The 21,983-nt window shown below is 34.7% G+C and overlaps 1 protein-coding gene across 1 annotated transcript in view; it reads right to left on the reverse strand.

Annotated features, from left to right (window-relative positions):
- The window catches only part of LOC306848749 (FERM domain-containing protein 3-like), a gene marked incomplete at its 5' end in the record, with an annotated part of 48,794 nt that overhangs the window by 9,184 nt on the left and 17,627 nt on the right, over positions 1-21,983 (reverse strand). Inside the window, 9 exons of the mRNA XM_079383491.1 lie at positions 850-974; positions 2,111-2,179; positions 2,264-2,338; positions 3,672-3,760; positions 13,588-13,651; positions 15,170-15,258; positions 15,463-15,550; positions 16,567-16,690; positions 17,023-17,120. Coding sequence (XP_079239617.1) covers positions 850-974; positions 2,111-2,179; positions 2,264-2,338; positions 3,672-3,760; positions 13,588-13,651; positions 15,170-15,258; positions 15,463-15,550; positions 16,567-16,690; positions 17,023-17,120 — 821 coding nt within the window. The remainder of the gene's footprint in view (positions 1-849; positions 975-2,110; positions 2,180-2,263; positions 2,339-3,671; positions 3,761-13,587; positions 13,652-15,169; positions 15,259-15,462; positions 15,551-16,566; positions 16,691-17,022; positions 17,121-21,983) is intronic.

Below are 21,983 nucleotides of genomic sequence, written 5' to 3' on the forward strand. Positions count from 1 at the left end.
AATAAAGGACTTATTTATTTTTAAAAAAGTGAGGTAAAGAAAGACTTAAAGTCAATAAAAGGAGGTGCTCAGCCTTCAGATGTTGTTTGTCCACCTCTGATTTAGCTATTTTTTAGCAATGCATATTAAATAAGTAAATAAATAAATGAATAACTTTCTGTGATAAGTCATATAATACACACTGTCGGACATGTCAGACCAGACAACCTTTTCTAATCTTCTATTGTCCAGTTTTGGTGAGCCTCTGCTAATTATAGCTTGACTTCTAGCTTCAACAGGGCATTTTTGCCCACAGAATTGCCTTCATTAAATATTTACTCTTTTTCAGACAATTCTCTGTAAACCCTAGAGAATGTTTGCATGTAAATCCCAGTAGATCATCAGTTTCTGAAATACTCAGACCAGCCCATCTGGCACAAACAATCATGCCACATTTAAAGTAAATCTCCTTTCTTTCCCATTCTGATGCTCGGTTTGAACTTCAGCAGATCATCCATGTCTACATGTCTAAATGCATTGAGCTGCTGCTGTGATTGGCTGATTACACATTTGCCTTAATGAGCAGTTGAACAGGTATACCTAATAAAGTGGCCAAGGAGTGCATAAACAAAATATATTACCAAAAAAAAAAACAATTATCTGGTGAAAATGTTGGTCATGAGGCATTTCACCTTCTTGTAGAATAAAAACAGTTTGCTAGAATAATAATGTGATTAGAGTCTCATGTGAATCTATCCTGATCATATTTGTTAGTATTTATAGAAGTACGTTTCATTTGTTTAGGGGTTAAAGATCTTTACAGTGGAGAAAGGTGCACTGTTCAGGTGTGTATGTATGCCGGCGTGTTACCGTTGTCTGCGGAGGAGTCTCTGTTTTCCCTGCTGGAGCTCAGTGCTGGTAGAAGAGGCTCCATGTTCATTATCAGCTGTTTATGACTGAGCGAAGTAAAGCTCCTGCTTTGACCAAACTGAGACCTGGAACAGCCATAGAAAGAGGCAACAATGTTAAAACATGAACTTCTAAAGTGAAAGTTAAAAAAGAGTAGTTTTTTACAAAAAGATGTACATTTCTGATGTAGACTATCATGTTCACAATATAAGACTTTAAGGTCCAATTCTCACTATTAACTATTAAATATGACTTTTGCCTCAACAAACTCGTAATTTGCTGCTTATTAATAGCTAGCAAGGTAGTTTTGGGATGTGGTCAGATTAAGGGATCTAAAATATAGTCATGCAGGATAAGGCATTAATATTTGCTTTATAAGTACTAATAAACAGCCAATATGCCAGTAATACGCCTAGTGAGAATTGGTCCTTAAAACAAAGTGTTACCGCAATTCTTTATTGTCTTATGTTTATTTAAACAAGTTTCTTTTAAATGCAATCTTTCAGCCTTGATGAAGGCCTGTGTGCTGAAACACGCTGGCAAAATTAAAAAGTATTTTTATGCTTGTCAGCTCCACTTTCTGATTATTTTGACTTCTCCATTCCGTAAGTGTTGCTGGTATCACTTTAAAGGAACACTCCACTGTTTTTGAAAATAGGCTCATTTTACAACTCCCCAAGAGTTAAACAGTTGAGTTTTACTGTTTTCGAATCCATTCAGCCGATCTCCGGGTCTGGCGGTAGCACTTTTAGCGTAGCTTAGCATAGATCATTGAATCTGATTAGACCGTTAGCATCTCGCTAAAAAAAAACTCAAAGAGTTTCAATATTTTTCCTATTTAAAACTTGACTCTTCTGTAGTCACATTGTGTACTAAGACTGACGGAAAATCAAAAGTTGCGATTTTCTAGGCCGATATGGCTAGGAATTATACTCTCATTCCACCGTAATGATATATTATGCAGCGCCTGAAAATAGTCCCCAGCTAGGTAACTAGTTATGATATAGCTGGGGACTACTTTTAGGCGCTGCGTAATATCACTGCACCTGCTGCACCCATGGTACGGCAGCAAAGTTCCTTGATTATTACGCCGGAATAATAAGATAATAAGTGAAAAAAAACTAAATGTATATTGTGACCTTTTTAAGCCAGCCTGATTCCCACAACCTGAAGTGAGTGAAGTGTGGACTAGACACAGTAGGATATATAAAGAGAGGCTGACCTGTGTACAACAGGAGGTTCTCTCTGAATCTTTGAACTGGCTTCAATCACTTCTTTAGCCACCCGACCACTGAAATCAAACCAGAAGCAATAAAAATAAATATCAGCATGTCTGATTTATGGATTACTTCCACCAGATCGCTGCAGATCTCACCTGTAGCGAAATCTGCTTCCCTTGAAAAATATACTGCTGCTGGACACTGTCTTGATCTGACTGGACTTTGCACATCTAAATCAGAAAAAAGCAGTTAATCAAACAGTAACCAACAGTTTGCATCAACTACGTTCATGTTCACGTTCATTTTTCTGCTGCTGAAAAAAATGCAATGTTGTCCTTTCTGTTATATTTAAATCAGTTCTGCAGCTTTTCTCCTACAGTGTGGCCTGAGCAATTAAAGCAGCTTGTGATTGACTGACTGATGTGTGTGTGTGTGTGTGTGTGTTAATATGAAGAGAGTGTTGTTGTTTGACAGAGGCAGGCTTGCTGTCTGGCTGGCATTTAGGCTCTTAATTAAAGGGCTTTCAACAGTAACGTGATACCACTCACACAGAGTAACTAGAGACAGAGAAAGACATCGAGGCACTTATATCAGGATCATTCTCAGCAAACCGTGCCATCTGTGTGCTGCGTTTGTCTCCATGACCTTATACTGATATAATTACCAGGATCCACAACTTAGTCACATTATTAGAAAGATGGAAAGATGTAACTGTTAGTGTGGAATGCAAAATCTATTTTAAAAATGTACATTTAAAGTTTTCATTGATATGATATAATCGGAAAATTCAACCGATATTTTACTTTATCAATACTATATATAACAATACTCTGTTCAGCTCTGTTATGTTGATATCTCCACTTTTTTTTATGAGTGACATCATCAAACATTCAAACAAAGGTACATTTGAATTGCATTCAATATTTTATTTATTTTTTATTTGTAGTATGTATTTTTTTTTTATTCACAGAAAATTAAATTGATATAATCAGAAATTCCACACATTTAAACATATATTTGAAAATAAATACGCAAACATAGTATTAGCACAATTTTCTGATAATGACCCATATACACTCAAAAGTTTGGGGTTGGAAAGATTTTTTTAATGTTTCTGAACGAAGTCTCTTCTGCTCACCAAGGCTGCATTTGTTTGACTATAAAATCTGTAATATTTTTTATATATTATTACCTTTTAAAATTATTGTTTTAAATCTGAATATATATTTTAAATGTAATTTATTCCTGTGATAAAGCTAAATTTTCAGCATCATTTTTCAGCGTCACATGATATATAATATACCGATTCGCTGCTCAAGAAACACTTCTAATTATTATGATTATGAAAACATTTGTGATATTTTTGTCAAAACCATGATTTTTCGGGATTCTTTATTGAATAGAGAGTTCAAAAGCACAGCATTTAATTTCTAAAAAATCATAGTGACCCCAAGCCTTTGAAAGGTATACTGCATAAAAAGACCAAAAAAAAAAAAAGCTACTTAGTAACATTTACATTATGAAGAAGAGAGAGAGAGAGAGGGATGAAAGGATGACTCTCACTTGTAAAAAGCCTGGTTTTCCACGGCACATTTCCACAGGTGCTTGCAGGCTGCTGGTGTGGAGGTGTGGAACGTCAGAACCAGTTTCTTCTGCAGAGAGATGAAAAGAAAGAATGAATAATTGAAGTGTGGAACAGCAAAGGTAGATACAATCAACTTAAGTGAACGGGGAGGTCAAAGCGAGTAAGGACATAAAAAATCTATAAATTACACGGAGATGGAATCTGAGCACAATGTCATAAATAATGAGAGCTGAACAAAACGCTGACCCAAATCTGTGTGCATGTTAGTGAGAGTGATGTGTGTGCGGGCAGCAGGGCGGCTTTACCGGGAACAGAGCAGGGAATATGAGAGTTCGGATCAATACAACGTCATAACGGCACAGTCAGTCAACCGGATAGAGACGCTTTGACTGGAACGAACACTATATGTACACCACACTCATTAACCTTCATTTACACTATAGATAGCAGTGGGCTTTAGAAGGACACACATTAGTGTAATAAATGAGTTAACCGTGAGAAGCTGTGTATTGCTGTGATTTGATGTTAGTCACTCACAACAACCTATGATGAAAATCTCAAAAGGCCAATACAAATTACATTTATTATGATTAACAATCACAATAAACAATTCTCCTGGGTAATATAGCTCATTAGACAGTTAATTGAATGTTTACATCAGTTTAATGGATTATAAAAACTCCAGTGTATAAAAAGGTGGTTCATCCAAATCTGCTCTCAGTTTTATATTTTAGCACTAAGATAACAGATGGTGTTATACTGGGAAAACAACTAGGACCTTTGGATATGACTATATTCATACATTTTCAAAATAGTTATATCTACCATTTAGGTACTAATATGTACATTAAATTGGTAATATGAAGCTTTAAGGTAATAATAAGCAACCTTTAGGGGTAAATAAGGTACAGAAGTGCACATTTTGAAAAGTTACAGCTTTTGCTTTTTTCTGAGAGTGATATAGCACCGTTTTATGTAAAACAGTTACATAATATCATGGATGCATTTTTTTTTTTAAGGGTTTCTTCATTTCCAAGTAATTGTATGTTCCAGGGCTGATTTTTATTCAAACAAATACATTTCAGAATTTTTAATTGGGACCTTAGAAGCCTTTTTTCAATTTTAAAATCCATCACAAATGAATTATTATACATATATACATTTACATTTTCCATAATCGAATCGAATGTAATAACTGATTTAAGGGTTTTTACCTCCTAAATGTGCTGTTATTGATAAAATGCATAATTTTGTATTTCTTTAACCAGGATATAGTCCTGACCTTTGCTGATATAATATAAACTAAGGTGCAGTGATATACAGTAATGTTGGTTTTACAGTAATGCAAAGATATTTTGGTAACACTTTATTTTACAGTTACATATATTAGTTGCTTATTAGCATGCATATTACTAGAATATTAGCCATGTATTAGTGCTAATTAAGCACATATTAATGCCTTATTCTACATCCCTAATCCTACCCAATACCTAAACTTAACAACTACCGCACTAACTATTAATAAGCAGCAAATTAGGAAATTATTGAGGGAAAAGTCGTAGTTAATAGTTAACAAGTGTTACCTATTCTAAAGTGAGACCGATATTTTATTTTTATATTTTAATATTGTGAAATATTATTGCATTATTAATTTTTTTTTTTCTGATGCAAAGCTGAATAACTCCAACATTACTCCAGTCTTCAGTGTCACATGATCCTTCAGATATCATAATAATATGCTGATTTGCTACTCAAGGAACATGTTTTTATTGGAAACCATGATCCTCTTTTTCAGGATTCTTTGATGATCAGAAAAAATAAATAAATAAATAACAATTGTAAAGATCGTTACTGTCACTCTTGATTAATTTAATGCATCCTTGCTGAATAAAAGTAAGAATTTCTTTCTAACAATAGTGCACGCAGAATCAAATGAAGAAGTGTTTCCACATTATAAACGTTTGTATATAATGTATTTTATCACCGCTCAGGAGGACATGAACTGGTTTATAATGAGTCACGTGTTGGATTAATAACCATGCATGAGAGGACGAAAGCTACGTCAGCGCTGTAATGAAAATGTATAGTGGGTATTGGTTTTCTGCTGGGTCGATATGCGTCGGATTCCCGTTGACGTGTCTGAGATTACAGTGGGGTGAATGTGCTAAACTGCCAACCGAACTATGTGACAGCCTGAGTCCAGCAAATATACGTGTTGGATCAAACGTCCTGGGCCGAAGCGGAGGTGAATACATACGTGTTAGGCCGATGTGACAGAGATATATATGAGACCTGATAAAGTGCTGTGAAAAACAGAAGTGTCAGGAGAATAAGTTCCATTAACCCCACGTATCGTGTAATCCAGGATCGTTAGACGGAGTACTAAACAGAACAGTGAATCCAGAAAGAAATCAATACAAACCACTTCCAGGCCATTTAGCATCAAACTGCCTCCCCTGCAATATACTGCAGAATGCTCACACTGAGATTACCATCACGTCATTAAAACATCGCTAAATGTCAGAGAGCTCACCCAAACGGTCCACTAATCATCTGGGTTTAGGACAGGTATCCTGCGCTAAACTAACTGGGATTATGAACTATGGTACACAGAGTGACGTCAGGTAGTCCGTACACTATTAAAAAATGCTGGGTTCAGCCTGTTCTGTCCAGTTTTTAATATTTTTACCCAGGTACTGGGTAGTTTTTCTATACCTAAGCTGCTGGGTCATTTTTAATGCTGGGTTATTTTTTCCCTACCCAACCGCTGGGTTGAGCTTGTCTCCAACGAATAACCCAGCTGCTGAGTTACAGTAAGAGCACTGGCTTTTTGAGTCCTCTACAGGAGAGAGCGCCGCCACCCGCCGATTTGGTGCACTTCTTCAGTGAAATAAAGGTTTGTATACATTTTTCTTTGCTGTGGTGTAAATTATATTATTTTACGCAACGCAACATGAGGATGAGATGTCAGTCAACTTTTGTCTTGCATAACATAAATGGATTGTATTCGTTATAATACTGAGTTTAATTTAATTTGATATGTTCTTTAATCTCAGTACTGTTTGTTTATGGGCAGGTTTGGAGTCAGTAACGGCATCTTTCAGCTACGAGTGAAACGCAAACAGCAGCCCATCACCGGCTCAGATTTCAGCAACACACCGGCACGCCAATCAGCACTATTGCGGTAAAAATGTATTACAGAGAACGGTTGAATACACTTAAATTAAAATGCTACTTTTAAATGTTACAGTTTTTTATTTCTAAAATGCTTGTTAAACGAGTTTAAATGCAAGTAATATAGTAAACTATGCTGTATTCACCCAAATAAATTCAATTTGTCTTGTATTTTGTGGTGTCACACACATCTTGCAAAACGTCACACACATCTTGCAAAAGCTAACACTTCTTTGAAAACTGTTTTAACTTTTCTAAAATGGTATTTTTGCATAGTAACTCTACACACAAACATAAAATAATTAGCCACATACACACCAAGCTACACACAGATGTGAAAGATGTACAACACTACTCTCGTAGTCTTTTGCTTGTTCAGAGTGCAGTGGAGCACAGGAGTTTGTCATAGCACTCACACATACTGTACATGCATATGCACATATACACTGTATATACAGTATGACTGATGAATTTTACACAGTTATACAACTGAACTGAATCAATACTGAACTGATTTGAGCTGTAGAATGACACTATGGACTTGTTAGAGTTGCTTTACAGTAGAATGTGAATTTGATGTATTGTGAAGCTGCTGTGAAACAATCTATATTGTATAAAGGACTTTAAAAAATAAAGTTGACTTTCAGACTTGGCTTGTATGCATGTTCAGGACAGACAGACAGACAGATTTCTTCTCTTTGCTTTTTTATATCAGCATGGTACACATTTAATGGTAAGTTGAAACAAGTTAGGTAAAAAAGTAATCTAAAAAGTAGTCAGAATACATTACTTTAATTAAGTAACTTAGATTCCATTACCACAGTTTTTATCAGTAACAGAGTAACAAGTAATCTACCCAGCACTGCTGTTAACTGGTTAAATGCCAAGTTATGTCATGAAGCTCTAGCTGATGCAGGCTGATGGGTCGTTAATGCAAATTAATGATATTCACAGTGTTAAACTACTTGGCACAAGCTGATTGTTCGTGTTGCTTGCGCAGCCAATGAGCTTACTACTTTACATTTAAATGGCTGGTTAGCATATTCACTGAGCATTTTGCAGCTCGCTTTCAACCCTCCACCTCCCCAGCTCCACCTGTATAGATCTGCTACGGGTTATTTTATATACAGTATATATATATATATATATATATATATATATATATATTATATGCTATTTGTACTGAATGCATTGGCAGCAGCAAGTTCCTGTACTTGCAGCAGCAGCAGCAGCAGCAGCAATAATCTACATCTACAGCAATAACCAACAGCAGCAGCAATTCAGTAGCAGCAGCATAGCAGATCTATTCTGCCAAGACCAAATGCATTAACACTATCACATCCATTCCATGCTAAAATCTTCAAAGAGTTGTCATGATAGAATTCTAAGTCACTTCACCACAGTGGAAAACTAGAGATTTAAATTAGTATGAGAGTGTAAGTTCTGCTGTTGATCTACTGACAATGTGCAAATTAAAGAACACAGACACAGCTGGATAATTTCCATAGTGACCAACACAATCTACCAGACAATGATAATCAGGTGTGTGTAATCTACTAACGCAGGCGCAAAATGGGTTAAGACATGCTTTTTGGGGGTGTTAAATAATGTCACTAAATTGACTACCGCAAACCTTAGTAAATCACATTGCATGATTCATTTAAATACTCTCCTCCCAGGAATTTTGTGTTTAACTCCTACAAATGCATATGCAAGAAGTTAAGCTGCAAAAATGACTGTGTCTGTGCCAAACATTGCTGATGTTTGGCTGCATGTCTTTAGTAAATCCTGACACTAGTTTGTTCATAATAAAAGAGGGTTTGTGTTTGCACAAGCTGTTCGTAAATCAGGCCCTTTATGGTTTAACATCACATTATATGCAATTTTACTGTATAATACTGTTAAATTTGTAATTTTCATGTAAATTTATCCATTTCCCTGTTGGTGTTCCATGTTCCAAGTTGGTGATACATCATACACGATAATATTTTAAATAAATATATATATTTTTTGTTGTTGTTGTTGATATCAGTAATGTATTTAGATCTGTTTATTGCACTTATTTTATTCTTGTGAGTTTATGGTGTTTTATCTTTGTGTGTGTGTGTGACCCATCGTCTATTACACTACTAACATTCTATCACTTAATTAAATATAAAAGGATAAAAGTTGAACACTTTTATAAGAAACACTGGATTCAGTTGTGAGCATCATAGCGATAATAAATCCAGAGATAGCAGCAGAGATAGCAATTATATAACTTTTTTTTTTTTTTTTTATGTAGATGTCGACATTTAAGTGGTTTTGTTGATAAATGCGGTTGGAATAATTCTTTATAAAAATTAACAATAATGACTTAACTATGAACATATTTTGTAATTATTAAATAAAATACATTTTAAAAAAATAAAAGCAATGCCTCATTATTGACACAATGGCATTTGTATTTATTTATTATTTTTAAATTTTCTTAAATATATTTTATTGCTATATGATATGTACAAATTATGTACAGGGAGAAAAAAATTAATTATAAATGGTAAAACCATTTGTAAGTCCATGTTTGTTTATTGTTTGTTTGTTTGTTTGTTTTTTACCAGAAAAGGAGGCAGACACACTCTGTCAGTTTAAATCTAGATTAAAGACACATTTCTTTCACCTGGTTTACACATAACACATAACACACTACTAAACTTCTATTATTCAAATCCGTTAAAAGATTGTTATGCTGAATTAATTAGATTTACATTTATTCATTTAGCTGACGCTTTTATCCAAAGCGACTTACAATTGCTATATATGTCAGAGGTCGCACGCCTCTGGAGCAACTAGGGGTTAAGTGTCTTGCTCAGGGACACATTGGTGTCTCACAGTGGATTCGAACCCGGGTCTCTCACACCAAAGGCATGTGTCTTATCCACTGCGCCATCACCACCCCAGATCTAGATCAACCAGAACCGGGAACACTTCTCATAACACACAATGTACTCATTACATCGTAAGAAGAATGGCATCTACGCTAATATTTGTCTGTTTCTTTCTTATTCTGTTTCTCAGTCTGTGTCCGGATCAGATGGTGGATCGGTGCCGGGAGATGATGTCTGCGGCCTTGAATGTCGGCGGGGGCCGGACACCTGAATTAGCCCCGGGGACATATCCCCAGTGAAGACCTCGACTTAAATACAATAAAACTAAAAATAAAAGAAAATAACTAAAAATATAATAAAATACCTAACTACATAATATTGTTAGAAATTGCAACAATATAAAAATAGAAATATAATACATTTATACATTTAAAATTTTAATTAAAACAATAATTAAACAATAAATAAACAATAATATCCTGGCCAGAGGAGAACTGGCCCCCGACTGAGCCTGGTTTCTCCCAAGGTTTTTTCTCCATTCTGTCACAGAGGGAGTTTTGGTTCCTTGCCGCTGTCGCCTCTGGCTTGCTCAGTTGGGGACACTTAATTTCTAGTGATTATCGTGAATTTGATTTCAAAGATACTATTTAAACTAAACTGAGCTAGACAATGACATCTCTGAATTCAATAATGAAATGCCTTTAACTGAAAATTAAGTGTTTAATCTTATTATTATACATTACTGACACTTTGTCCTCCAATTCGATACTGTTAAGTGCTTTGACACAATCTGTATTGTTAAAAGCGCTTTATAAATAAAGGTGACTTGAGAAAATTCCTCAATGAGCCACACAATTTGAGGTATAATTCATGTCAGAAGCGCAAATAGTGCTGGATGAGTTATGTAAGAAGTCTCTAAGGTCTGTTCAAGTGCCTGACTCTAAGTATATGAATAATAATTCAGAAATCATTCTGTGAGATTTGAGTAGGAGAACAGGTCAGCCGTTGCTCAGCCTCCGGGGATAGTGAACAGTCTGCACTCCAACACTTCTGGGCAGAATAGTGTTTATCACAGACAGACATGTGCACGTGTGTGTGTGTGTGTGAAACACAGTCACATGTCCGGTATAAGTAAACGCACACACATCCTTTTCAAGTGTGTGTGTGTGTGTGTGTGAACATGCAGAGAAAGACAGACTTCAGTGAGAACAGCACACAATGATTCTCCCTGTTCACACATACAGGATCAACCCAGAGACTTTCAGGCGATGATAGTGTACAGAAATAACCAATCACACACACACATCTAGACATCCAACAACACTTTAGTTGCATACCCATCATATAATATGCATAACTTCACAAGCAACCTAGGGAATATTTCATAGCTTAAATCAATGGTTCTCAACCTGTTTGACTCCAAGTTATTTGTGATTTACTGGATAAGGATATATATATATACATTATAAAAATGCACATGGTGTTTCAAGGTCTAGAAATCACACTTTAGTCTTCCTCATGCTTTCAGGTTTTCCAAGACCGTGAGAAAACAAAACAAAACAGAGTATACAGGATAATATGACAAAAAAGTTATTCCAATCTAAATCAAAATGAATTATTTTTAATTAGAATATCCAGTAAAATACTGGATGTTTTTCATAATTGTGCAGTTCTAACAGACAGTGTTGCTCATGAAATTCTCATGAATACTCTATGTTGGGCGCTACAACTAAAGACTGATCAATCAGGACAGATATGTGGGTGAGGAAGTGTAGTAAGGCTATAAAGTCATAATTCATGAGTTCATCAATGGCCATGATGTACATGTTTACTCACCAGCAATGGAAAAGTGCACACAGAGAAAAGAAGACAGAAGCACATGTAAAACTAGATTTAAAGCATGATACACAAACTGAATGACAGGCACAGGACGCTGAATAAAGACCTGTTCACACCAAGAACCATAACTATAGCAATAACTATATTATATTGGTTCTATGTAGCATTAAATGCTTGAGCTTTTCAAAGTCAGGTGGATTCTCACTGTCAGCAATTGTATCATTCAACAGCTGGGTAAAAAAATAATTCTGACAGTGATCCAATGATTTTGTTCCTTGTTATCATTATAGTTGTCATGTGGACGTCTCTATTCTCATACAATTACAACAATTATTAAAACTTTGTACTTGTAGTTATCCTTACAATTATTGTCCTTAGTGTGAACAGGACTTAAATCTGTACTGGCAAAACAAAGCCACTTTGATATCTGCATTAAAACAGTGAGGTTTAAGAGGTAGTTGATGTAGGGTGACTTTATAAATTGCCTAAAATGTCCAGGTTTTGGCTTTGTTTTTCTGTTGTTTTCATACTTACTGAGGATATCGACTGAAAAGTATTTTGACCAATAGTGTGCAGTAGGGCTATCACGAATATGGAAGTGGTGCATTGCATGGACGAGAATCCATTAAACACATTATTAGACCATTTTCCAAGGCTGCATGATATATTAAACCCATTTAAAAATCATAAGAAGGTTTAATGCTATTGCAAATGCTATGATTCAATTAAAAAAATATATGCAATGCAGGTTTAATATATGAAGAGTTTATTTGCAAAAAAAGATTAAAAAACATATTTATCAAAAATCATGTTTTTAATTATTATCATGTTTTTATTGTATTTTATTGGGTTAGTTAGCTGTATTTTTTAGTTATTTTTTTAACCAAATCAAAATAACCCAACTGCAGTTTGATTGAGACTAATTGGAATGCACAAACATGTTGTTTGAAAATTATTAAAAACAGGAAGGAGTTATCTGTTTTCGCAAATTAACTGTTCATCGCGACTTCAAAATAAAAGCTCAAACCCTGAAATGACACGTTTTGATATGCAAGAAATTACAGTAGCTGTAACATTTCTGTCATAAAGAAATGACCAAATATTAAAGATAATGTGGACATCTGAATTAAATGTTGTTGAGTCAATATTAAACAAAGATTAGATCGTGCTGTAAAGTGTAAAAAATATTGTCCAGCCTTTGGCACCCTCAGGCATTTGTTATAATGCGTAATGTACGTTAGCTCTATTGTTTATAATACATTATTTATTTTAAAAGTTTTGTTCAATAAAACCATATTATTACTTGCTTTGGATACTTTATTTGAACTAATTATTGCCTCATTGCTATTATATGTGTATTTTAAGTAATTTTAAAGGCTACTGTTCACTTAGGTCTATTTTTATTACTTCAAAAATGAATTATAATAATACGTTTACTCAATTAATCGTCAGAATAATCGACAGATTACTCGATTAACAAAAAAACTGTTAGTGACAGCCCTAGTGTGCAGGCATTATACATAATCGAACAATCACGGTGCAAGATAAGGCAGGATCTACAGAGAACTCTTAAAGCAATGTATGCACACGCACATATAAAGTATGAAGACGGTAAAGAAACCATCAGTAAGAAAACAAAGCCAAAACCAGGACATTTAATTTTTAGAAATCCCCACTAGAACACATGTGGGGAATATAGGATGCATGATCACCCTGTTTAATAGGCTTTATTCTTTGTAAATCATTTAAATGAATTTCCAGCTATTTATTACAGTAGAATGAAGAATAGGGGCATGAGAATGTTAATAAATATATAGGACAATGCCAGTGAGTTTACCAAAGCTCTCAAATGAATGTAAAATTGAATTTATAATGTCCTCATGATGTAATGGACAGCATAATGATAATCTGAATGGTTTTAGGTCAGGTTTCATTGGTATTACATGGTGGGTAAATGCATTATGAACCATATGACTAAAATGAATGAGAGCTTTAAAAAGATAATGTATCTTACCTCTCTTTGCACTCCAATGACATAAAACGTTTTCCCTTCAAACTTAAATTTGCTGACATCTGCCCTGCAAGAGTGAGGGATACAAATGAAACGTTACAAGTGAGGCGTTCAATGTAAAAGGTTCATGTCAACAGACACTCGAACGCTATGAGAGGGAAACTCTTCAAAAGCATTCATTTGCTTGTTGACTGTGAGCTGGTGTTAACAGCCGTACAAAACCTCGTATGTTATAGATCAGGAGCACCCACAGACCGCTCACCCATCCGCTGATCGACTGGCCTTACATAATGTCTGTGAGTCACGGCGCACAGGCTTTCAACTGTCTGTCGGGAAACAGGTTTATTTACAAGCTCTCAAGCTGATTTTGAGGAAGAACAGATATCTCAGTATCTGCAACTCAATTTGCACGGTTATTGCATCAGATCTTTAAAAGATATTCAAGAATTTTCAAGAGCTTAATAGCAAGACATCCTATATATATATATATATATATATATATATATATATACATAAGGCCTGTTACCAAGGATGATAACTATAATGATAAAGATAACTATAACATTTTCATTCCACAAGAATAGGAAATTCACACCACAGGTAACAGTAACAACACAGAGGGACAATATCGTTGAAATCACTATCAAAACTATTTTTTTCCAGCTGATGAACAATTAAAAACACTGACAGCCAATCAGAATCAACCTGAATTTAAAAGAGCTGTAGCGTTTAAAACAGCAGACAGCAGCGCAACTGACACGTTCAAGGCCCAGAAACGTAGTGAGGACATCATTAAAATAGTCCATGTGACATCGGTGTTTCAACCGTGATATTATGAAGTGACGAGAATACTTCTGTGCTCAAAGAAAACTAAAATAATGTCTTTATTAAACAATTTCTCTTCCACATCAGTCTTTGATGCACATTTTCTTTTTTGTTTTCTTTGCCCAAATGTATTCTAGTAGCTTCATAAAATTACAGTTGAACCACTGATGTCACATGGACTGTTTTAGCGATGTCCTTACTATGTTTCTGGGAACATTTCAGTTGTGTTGCTGTCTTTGCAGGGTCAGGAAGCTCTCAGATTTCATCAAAAATATCTTAATTTGTGTTCTGAAGATGAATGAAGGTCTTACGGTTTTGGAACGACATGAGGGTGAGTAATTAATAACAGAATGTCAATTTTTGGGTGAACTAACCCTTTAAGAGGATTTGTTTTCCCAAAATAAGCTACAAAGTGGACACTAGACTTATGGTGAGGTCACTTTTACTGTTCACCAAACTGTTGCGTACAAAATCCAGTTATTTCAATAGGAATCCACAAAACCATCAAAATTTTGTGCCAGGTGAAAATATTCCCTATAGTGATTTCACAGCATGTTCAAGGATTTTACAGATTCGTTGCATTGACCAACATAAAGCTGATTGGTTTAAAAGTGACTTTTGTTTGAGCTGTGCTTGCTACACTATTGACAACAGACAGTCAGCTTTTTTTGTCTGTGAAAACTACACTGAGTAAGGTAAGGTAGCGGTGGCAAGTGAATCTGAGGAAAGTGAAAATATTTAAAAGCGATAAGATGGTTACCATTTTAAAAGGTGGATCCGCTTATTTCCCTGGAAAACCACAAACCCTCTTGCAGTGAATCCCAGAAAGGCTGTGGATCCTGTGAAATCCTGAAATAAATTAGATTAAGCTTCAGATTCATGATGTTTCAGCTACAGCCAAAAGTAGTTTTTGCATTCCACTGCACTTCTTTTTATTATTATTTTCATGTAAATTTGCTAGATTGACGTCTTTTATCATTGCGTAGCTTCTTACTTTTTTTCAGCAAATGAAGTTGAACTACTTTGACAGATATTTTTTGGTCGAGTCAGTACCTTGCAGGGATGTGGGTCGACTCCATATGTGTCCAGTGTGTGAGCCCTCTGAAGAAGATTTAACTCGGCGAGGGAAGGACACTGTCCCCTACAGAAACAAACAACACAGTCTTACAATAAAATCTACAACTAGGCCACACCAAATCTTTCATACTATATACTCTAAATTATTAAGGTTGCACATACAATACTGTTATAAATAATAAAAACAATAATAAAATTCTTCAAAGATGTGTTAAACTGATCAAAAGTGACAGTTAAGTCACAAAATATTAAGCACAACTGTTTTCAACATGGATTATAATAAGAAATCTTTCTTGAGCAGCAAATCAGCATATTAGAATGATTTCTGAAGGATCATGTGACACTGAAACCTAGAGTAATGATGCTGAAAATTCAGCTTTGGCATTTTTGATCAAATAAATGCAGCCTTGGTGAGCATAAGAGAACACTTTCATCTTACCAATCCCAAATTTTTGAATGGTAGTGTACAATTAAATTCCAACCCAGGCTCATTGGAAATACTTGCCTCTAAATACATTTCTGGAGCACTGTTATTACGTACCTTACTGCACGTTTCGAGGCAGTATCAAAGTGAAATGTCCAGTGAGTGGCACTAAAACGTGGGTTCATTATGTGACCCTGGCTTTTTGTTGTTATGTTGATATAGGCACGTATTGCTGTTTTTATTACGTTGCTTCAGATACATTTTGCGGTGGTTCATAAATCTAATCAAACCCTTAACAGCCCTTAACAAATGCAAACTGGTATAAAAAAAGATTTGTTGATGCTGTGCCATTTGAACTTCCTTACATGCAGGTTTGAACTGTTTTGTGGAATATTCCTCAAGTAACTGTGCGAAAATTATAGGCTTTATTAATCAAAACTGTGGACCTGCAATTCATAGACTACCTTATGTGAAAAAAAACTAAATTTATCAGAGTTTTACTGCCTCTAGTGTTTGTTTCAACAGGAAACTGCAGCGATTGGTATGTATAGGCACATTTTTTTTCAGTTTTAGAGGCACGTATTTCTAATGAGCCTATGTTGTTAAAGGTAGCTCTCCAGTGGACTTGTAGCTTAAATTCAGTTTTTTTCTCTCACCTCAGCTCATTCTGGTGGATCTCCATGATCTTGCGCTCTAGTTTGAGGGACTGTTTGGGGAAGAGCTTGAAGTCACTGATGTAGTCTGCAGGATGTTCCTCAGGATCGTAGTCCCCAAGCTCAGCTAAAACAAGACAAACAAAAACTCATCAATGACCAGATGAAAAGCTGAAGAGCCCATGTATCGGCAACAAGAGACTTTCATCTGTTCCTGATCTAAATAAGGTTCATATCCATCAGAAACTCTCTTTGCTGGTCGCTTTATGGGCAGGGAAACGTGTAAAGAGGACTGAAATATGACTGCTCATTAGTTAAAAAGCTTCCAGAAGAAAATGTCTCAGGAACACCATGTTACTGCCGCTGAAAGAGTCGGATGTCAAATAGTACTCAAGCTTTGTTTACATCAGAAAATGTAATGAAAAGTGTGATTGATTGTAAAAGAGATTGTATTCTCACCCTGTACTATACAGGCTCCAAGATACGCAGCATCAGCGAAGGGACACAACAGCCTACCGTGGTACACGTCTCTCTTCAGCTGCAGGTACAGAAGATACCTGACAACAGAAACATTTCCAGAGTGTTAGTGTTAGTTTGACATGAAACATTCACCATGGATTCTCTTTCTTTGGCTACATTCACAATACAAGCCAAAGTGCCAAATTAATTTTTTTTTTTTTTTGTTAAATCCAACTTCAGATTTTGGGTTCAGGCTGTTCACATGACCCTTTAAATATGGCCCACATCAGAGACTCTGAATAAGCTCCGAATAAGCTAATTATGCATGACACCCTATCCCAACATGTTTATAATAATATCATTTTATCTTCAACAAAAATCTCATAATATATTTTAAAATGATATCACATTTAGATTATTCCTAATTTAAAAGCAAGTATTATTATTTTAACTTTTCACACACACACACACACAAACATGCATGCACGCATGCACACACACATAAATACAGTATATATAGAGAGAGTGCAATTCAAAATGTATTTTATTATTACAAAATTATTTAAAACAAATATGATTACACTGCAAAATTTGGTAACCTGCAATATTTCTATATTTCTAAATACAAATGAATATGCTACTGTATATGATATAAAATAGGCTTGGTTGTATAAATTTATGTACTTTGAAATCAAGTTAATTTAGATGCTACCATTTAGTTTAACTATTTTCAGTTACCCTTAATCGTGCACAATTATGATGAATGTTGAATTACACTGACTTAAATTCGCTTGAATTACAATCCACCTCTTCAACACTGACATTACAATGTGATATAGATGTGTACCTTATTTAGAATTGAACAGAACTGAAAATGTTCAATTTTGCTGTTCACACTTGGAAACAAAACAAAACAAAAATCAATGTCACATTTAAAGCACAACTGTAAACGTGAATTCTGTCCAATACCAGTAAGCACAAACATATGTGACCCTGGACCATAAAACCAGTCATAAGGGTCAATTTTATGAGATTGAGATTAGGATCGGACAATATTTGGATGAGATACAACTATTTGAAAATCTGGAATCTGAGGGTGCAAAAAAATCAAAATACTGAGAAAATCGCCTTTAAAGTTATCCAAATGAAGTTCTTAGCAATGCATATTACTAATCAGAAATGAAGTTTTGATATATGTGACCCTGGACCACAAGACCAGTCTTAAGTGTCAATTTGTCAAAGTTGAGATTTATACATCATCTGAAATCTGAATAAATAAGCTTTCCATTGATGTATGAGTTATAAGAACAATATTTGGCTGAGATACAACTATTTGAAAATCTGGAATCTGAGGGTGCAAAAAAATCTAAATATTGAGGAAAATCACCTTTAAAGTTGTCCAAATGAAGTTCTTAGCAATGCATATTACTAATCAAAAATTAAGTTTTGATATATTTACGGTAAGAAATTTACAAAATATCTTCATGGAACATAATCTTTACTTAATATCCTAATGATTTTGGCATAAAAGAAAACAAAATGCATTTTTGGCTATTGCAATAAATATACCCCAGCAACTTAAGACAACTTAAGTTTTGTGGTCCAGGGTCACATATAAGCAACAACATATTAACTTTAAATGTCACACTGAATATCACACAACAGTTAGAATTAGAATTGTTTATAGTTATTTATACAGTTCTGATTATAGTTCTTACAAAAGATTATTAAAACATAATTTAAAATGTACTTTAGGAATAATGTGTTAAGAAACATGAAAGTGTCTCTATATAAGTACAGCTACAGTAAGTGCCATTATATTTATATTATCTAAAAGTACAGTTAAAACATGTTTTAAAATACATTTCAAGTACACTACTAGTCCGCATGCACACCTAAACTCCCACTGAAATATGAGGAACATTCAAAATAAGAGTTTACTGAACAGGATGCTTTGTCTCAAAGTTTGAGAGCTTCTAGTATCGCAATTGGCCAGTATTTAATAATAAAAAGTAGACACCCTTCTGTTCTGGCAGGATCTCCTGATTTCCAGAGCAGAAATGTCTATGATCTGAATGTGCCCACTGGCAAACCAGACCCTGCTTCAGTACACTAACATTATCACTGTAGAGCACTCAGCACTACTGTTGCCTTTCAGAAATGATACTTCTGTAAGGCTTAAAATAACTGTAGACACAGCATGATACACCTCACAGAGGTAAGTCTGATCTCACAATGACATTTCAGACAGAATATACAAATGTACTTCAAAAAAATAACAATCCCTATGAGCATCTTTATTACATTTTTACAAAGTACAGAAAATGTGCATTCGGTTGTGTTCTAGGTATATGGAGGAGCTCAATATTAGTTTTTAAAATGATGGCCATGTTTGAAATTGCACAATGACCCTACATTATTAATCATTTTCATCCAAGCTCGTGCATAAGGACATGCCTAGTTCAAATTCACAACCGATTTGACTTCCATTGCCTCGTGAAACAGAAGTACACTTTAGTATACTTTTAAAAAGAGTAAAAGAGAACTGTTTTCAGACCCTTAATTATATGCAACTGCAATTAAATTCAAATGTATAATATTTTACATTTCATACATCTTTATGTTATTTTACATTTAAATATCAATCAATCAATCAATAATAATTTTAATCCGGTCCTCACAGACAACTTTTCACAAAATAAATAAAAATACATAGTTACTGATAAAGGCGTAGGCCGAAGCCTTGCTTATTATACCTACCCTTATACATTGTTAACTGAATGGGTGACACTTTTCACTAAGTTAAATAACACAAAATAAACAGCATTACAAAAACATTTCCCAAAATGACCATACATAATTCAAAACAAACATAACAAAAATACACATTCCAGCTATTAATTCAATATTATAACAATACATTCATAATTTATTGATACTGAGTCAACTTATTTTGATACCTTTTCTTAAATTTGCAAATATAGTTCAAGTGCACTTAAGCATTCATGGCATACTAAAACATTTATATATAATTACGTACGTACATTTATAGTAAGTGGCATTTTATTTAATTTATTTTGTTATTATATATTAAAAGTACAGTTTAAAATGTTTTAAAATACATCTGAGGTACACTAGTGCACATTTAATACTATTAAGTACACTTCTTTCTCATAAGAGTAATGCGACATGCTTCCAAGTGAAACAGGATATTCAGGATAGTCATATTAGGATGGTTTGCGGGATATTTCAAGCCATTTCAGAGGTGAAGCAAGTTATCACATTTGATGAAAAATGATAAAATAATGTGCACTCACAAATCGGTCACAATACGATTAATTGAATTATTTGATTTCATGTTGATTTATGGGGTTTGCACAATGCATTGGCCAAACACTTTTCTGTTTTCTCCATTCTCGCTCTTTCTAACCCACTGCACTCAAATCTATTCTTTATATTAAATATTAAACAGAGAAAGAGCGGTAGGAAAGAACTATAGTTGTTTTCTATGTCAAACTGAGCTTTAACAGAAAAACTCTGGTGCGGAGGAGAAAATAGCTTGAACGTTCACATTAATGCATCTCTTGTCCATCTCAATCCCTTCCTTCCTGTTTCACATGATGTTCCCATTTAACTCAAATAACCTGGGCTCCCTGATACACTCTCACACACATACATACGCCTTTGCACTCTTTCAAGCTGGCCACAGGAACATCCTGGGTTTCTAGTGCGCAGAGAAAGCGTGGAAGATCCAGAAAGACAAATACATTTATCTTCACAGTTCAGATGGTGCACATGCACTGAGCATCATGTTGTGAGAGCAGCACTAATGAGTTAGTCACACACTAATCTGTGAGTGTGTGTATTTGTGTATCGATGCAGATGTCTGTGCTTGTTTGAGATGAAATCAAAGCTTGTGTTTGGACCGTTGCTCTCTGATAATGTTAGAGGAATATGTGACACACATTGACACTGACAGTCTATTCAGAATATTTTTGCTTCCTTTTGAGAAAAAAAAAAAAAAATCCTATTAACATAAAACTGAGGAGTAAACATGTTTCATATTCATTTTTGGAAAAATAAGAATGTCCAAAATGATGAAAAGAAAAATCTTTTAAAAATCTAATTAAAAACAGAAAAGTCCATGCCTAATTAAAAAGTTCTTGAAATTTTTGTAGTCATGTTGGAATGATAATAATAACAATATTATGAATTCAAACTAACCTTGTGTGGTTTACAGTTTGGCCTCTAAGTAGTACTTTTTCGTTTAATGATTTTAAAACTTAAATAATACATATATTAAAACATAATTATAATAAGGTTTATTTTTTGGCATTTTTACTTTTATTAAAGGACTCATCGGATGCCCATTTTTTTGATATGATTCTTTAGGGTCTTAATGAAAAGTCTATAACATACTTTGGTTTAAATTTGTCAATGGTAGTGTAAAAAACACCTTCTTTACCCTGTCAAAATCAGCTCTGTCTTCAGCAAGCAGTTTTTTAGTCCATGTTTCTTTAAATGCTAGTGAGCTCTGCTGACCCCGCCCCTCTCTTCTGTGGAGTGACGAACAGACCATAGATATGTGTAGATTCCCTATTCGACCGCTCCAGATACGTTGACGCGTCAGCCATCTCGCATTCGCCATAATAATCAATGAATATTCAAAGATATACAAGCGTATAACTTGCTGTTGTAGACGCACACAGTCAATGCGCTCAAAGATTCGCAAACCGTTCCAAAAATGGCGAATGGCTTACATATCACGGCCCATAGAAACAGTCCATAATGAGGCATCTAGGTATATATATCTATGGAGCATACTAAACTTCAGCCGCGAAACTGGCTAACTAATGATTTGGGCGAACATAGACACGCATTCCCTTCAAAGCGAAAGTAACCTTAATCCTCTGCATCTTCAGCGGCTCAGATGTCGGGAGTAAATGATGACTGCTATATTC

This window comes from Barbus barbus (assembly GCF_936440315.1).
Source record: "Barbus barbus genome assembly, chromosome: 28".
In the NCBI taxonomy this organism is placed as follows: Eukaryota; Metazoa; Chordata; class Actinopteri; order Cypriniformes; family Cyprinidae; genus Barbus; species Barbus barbus.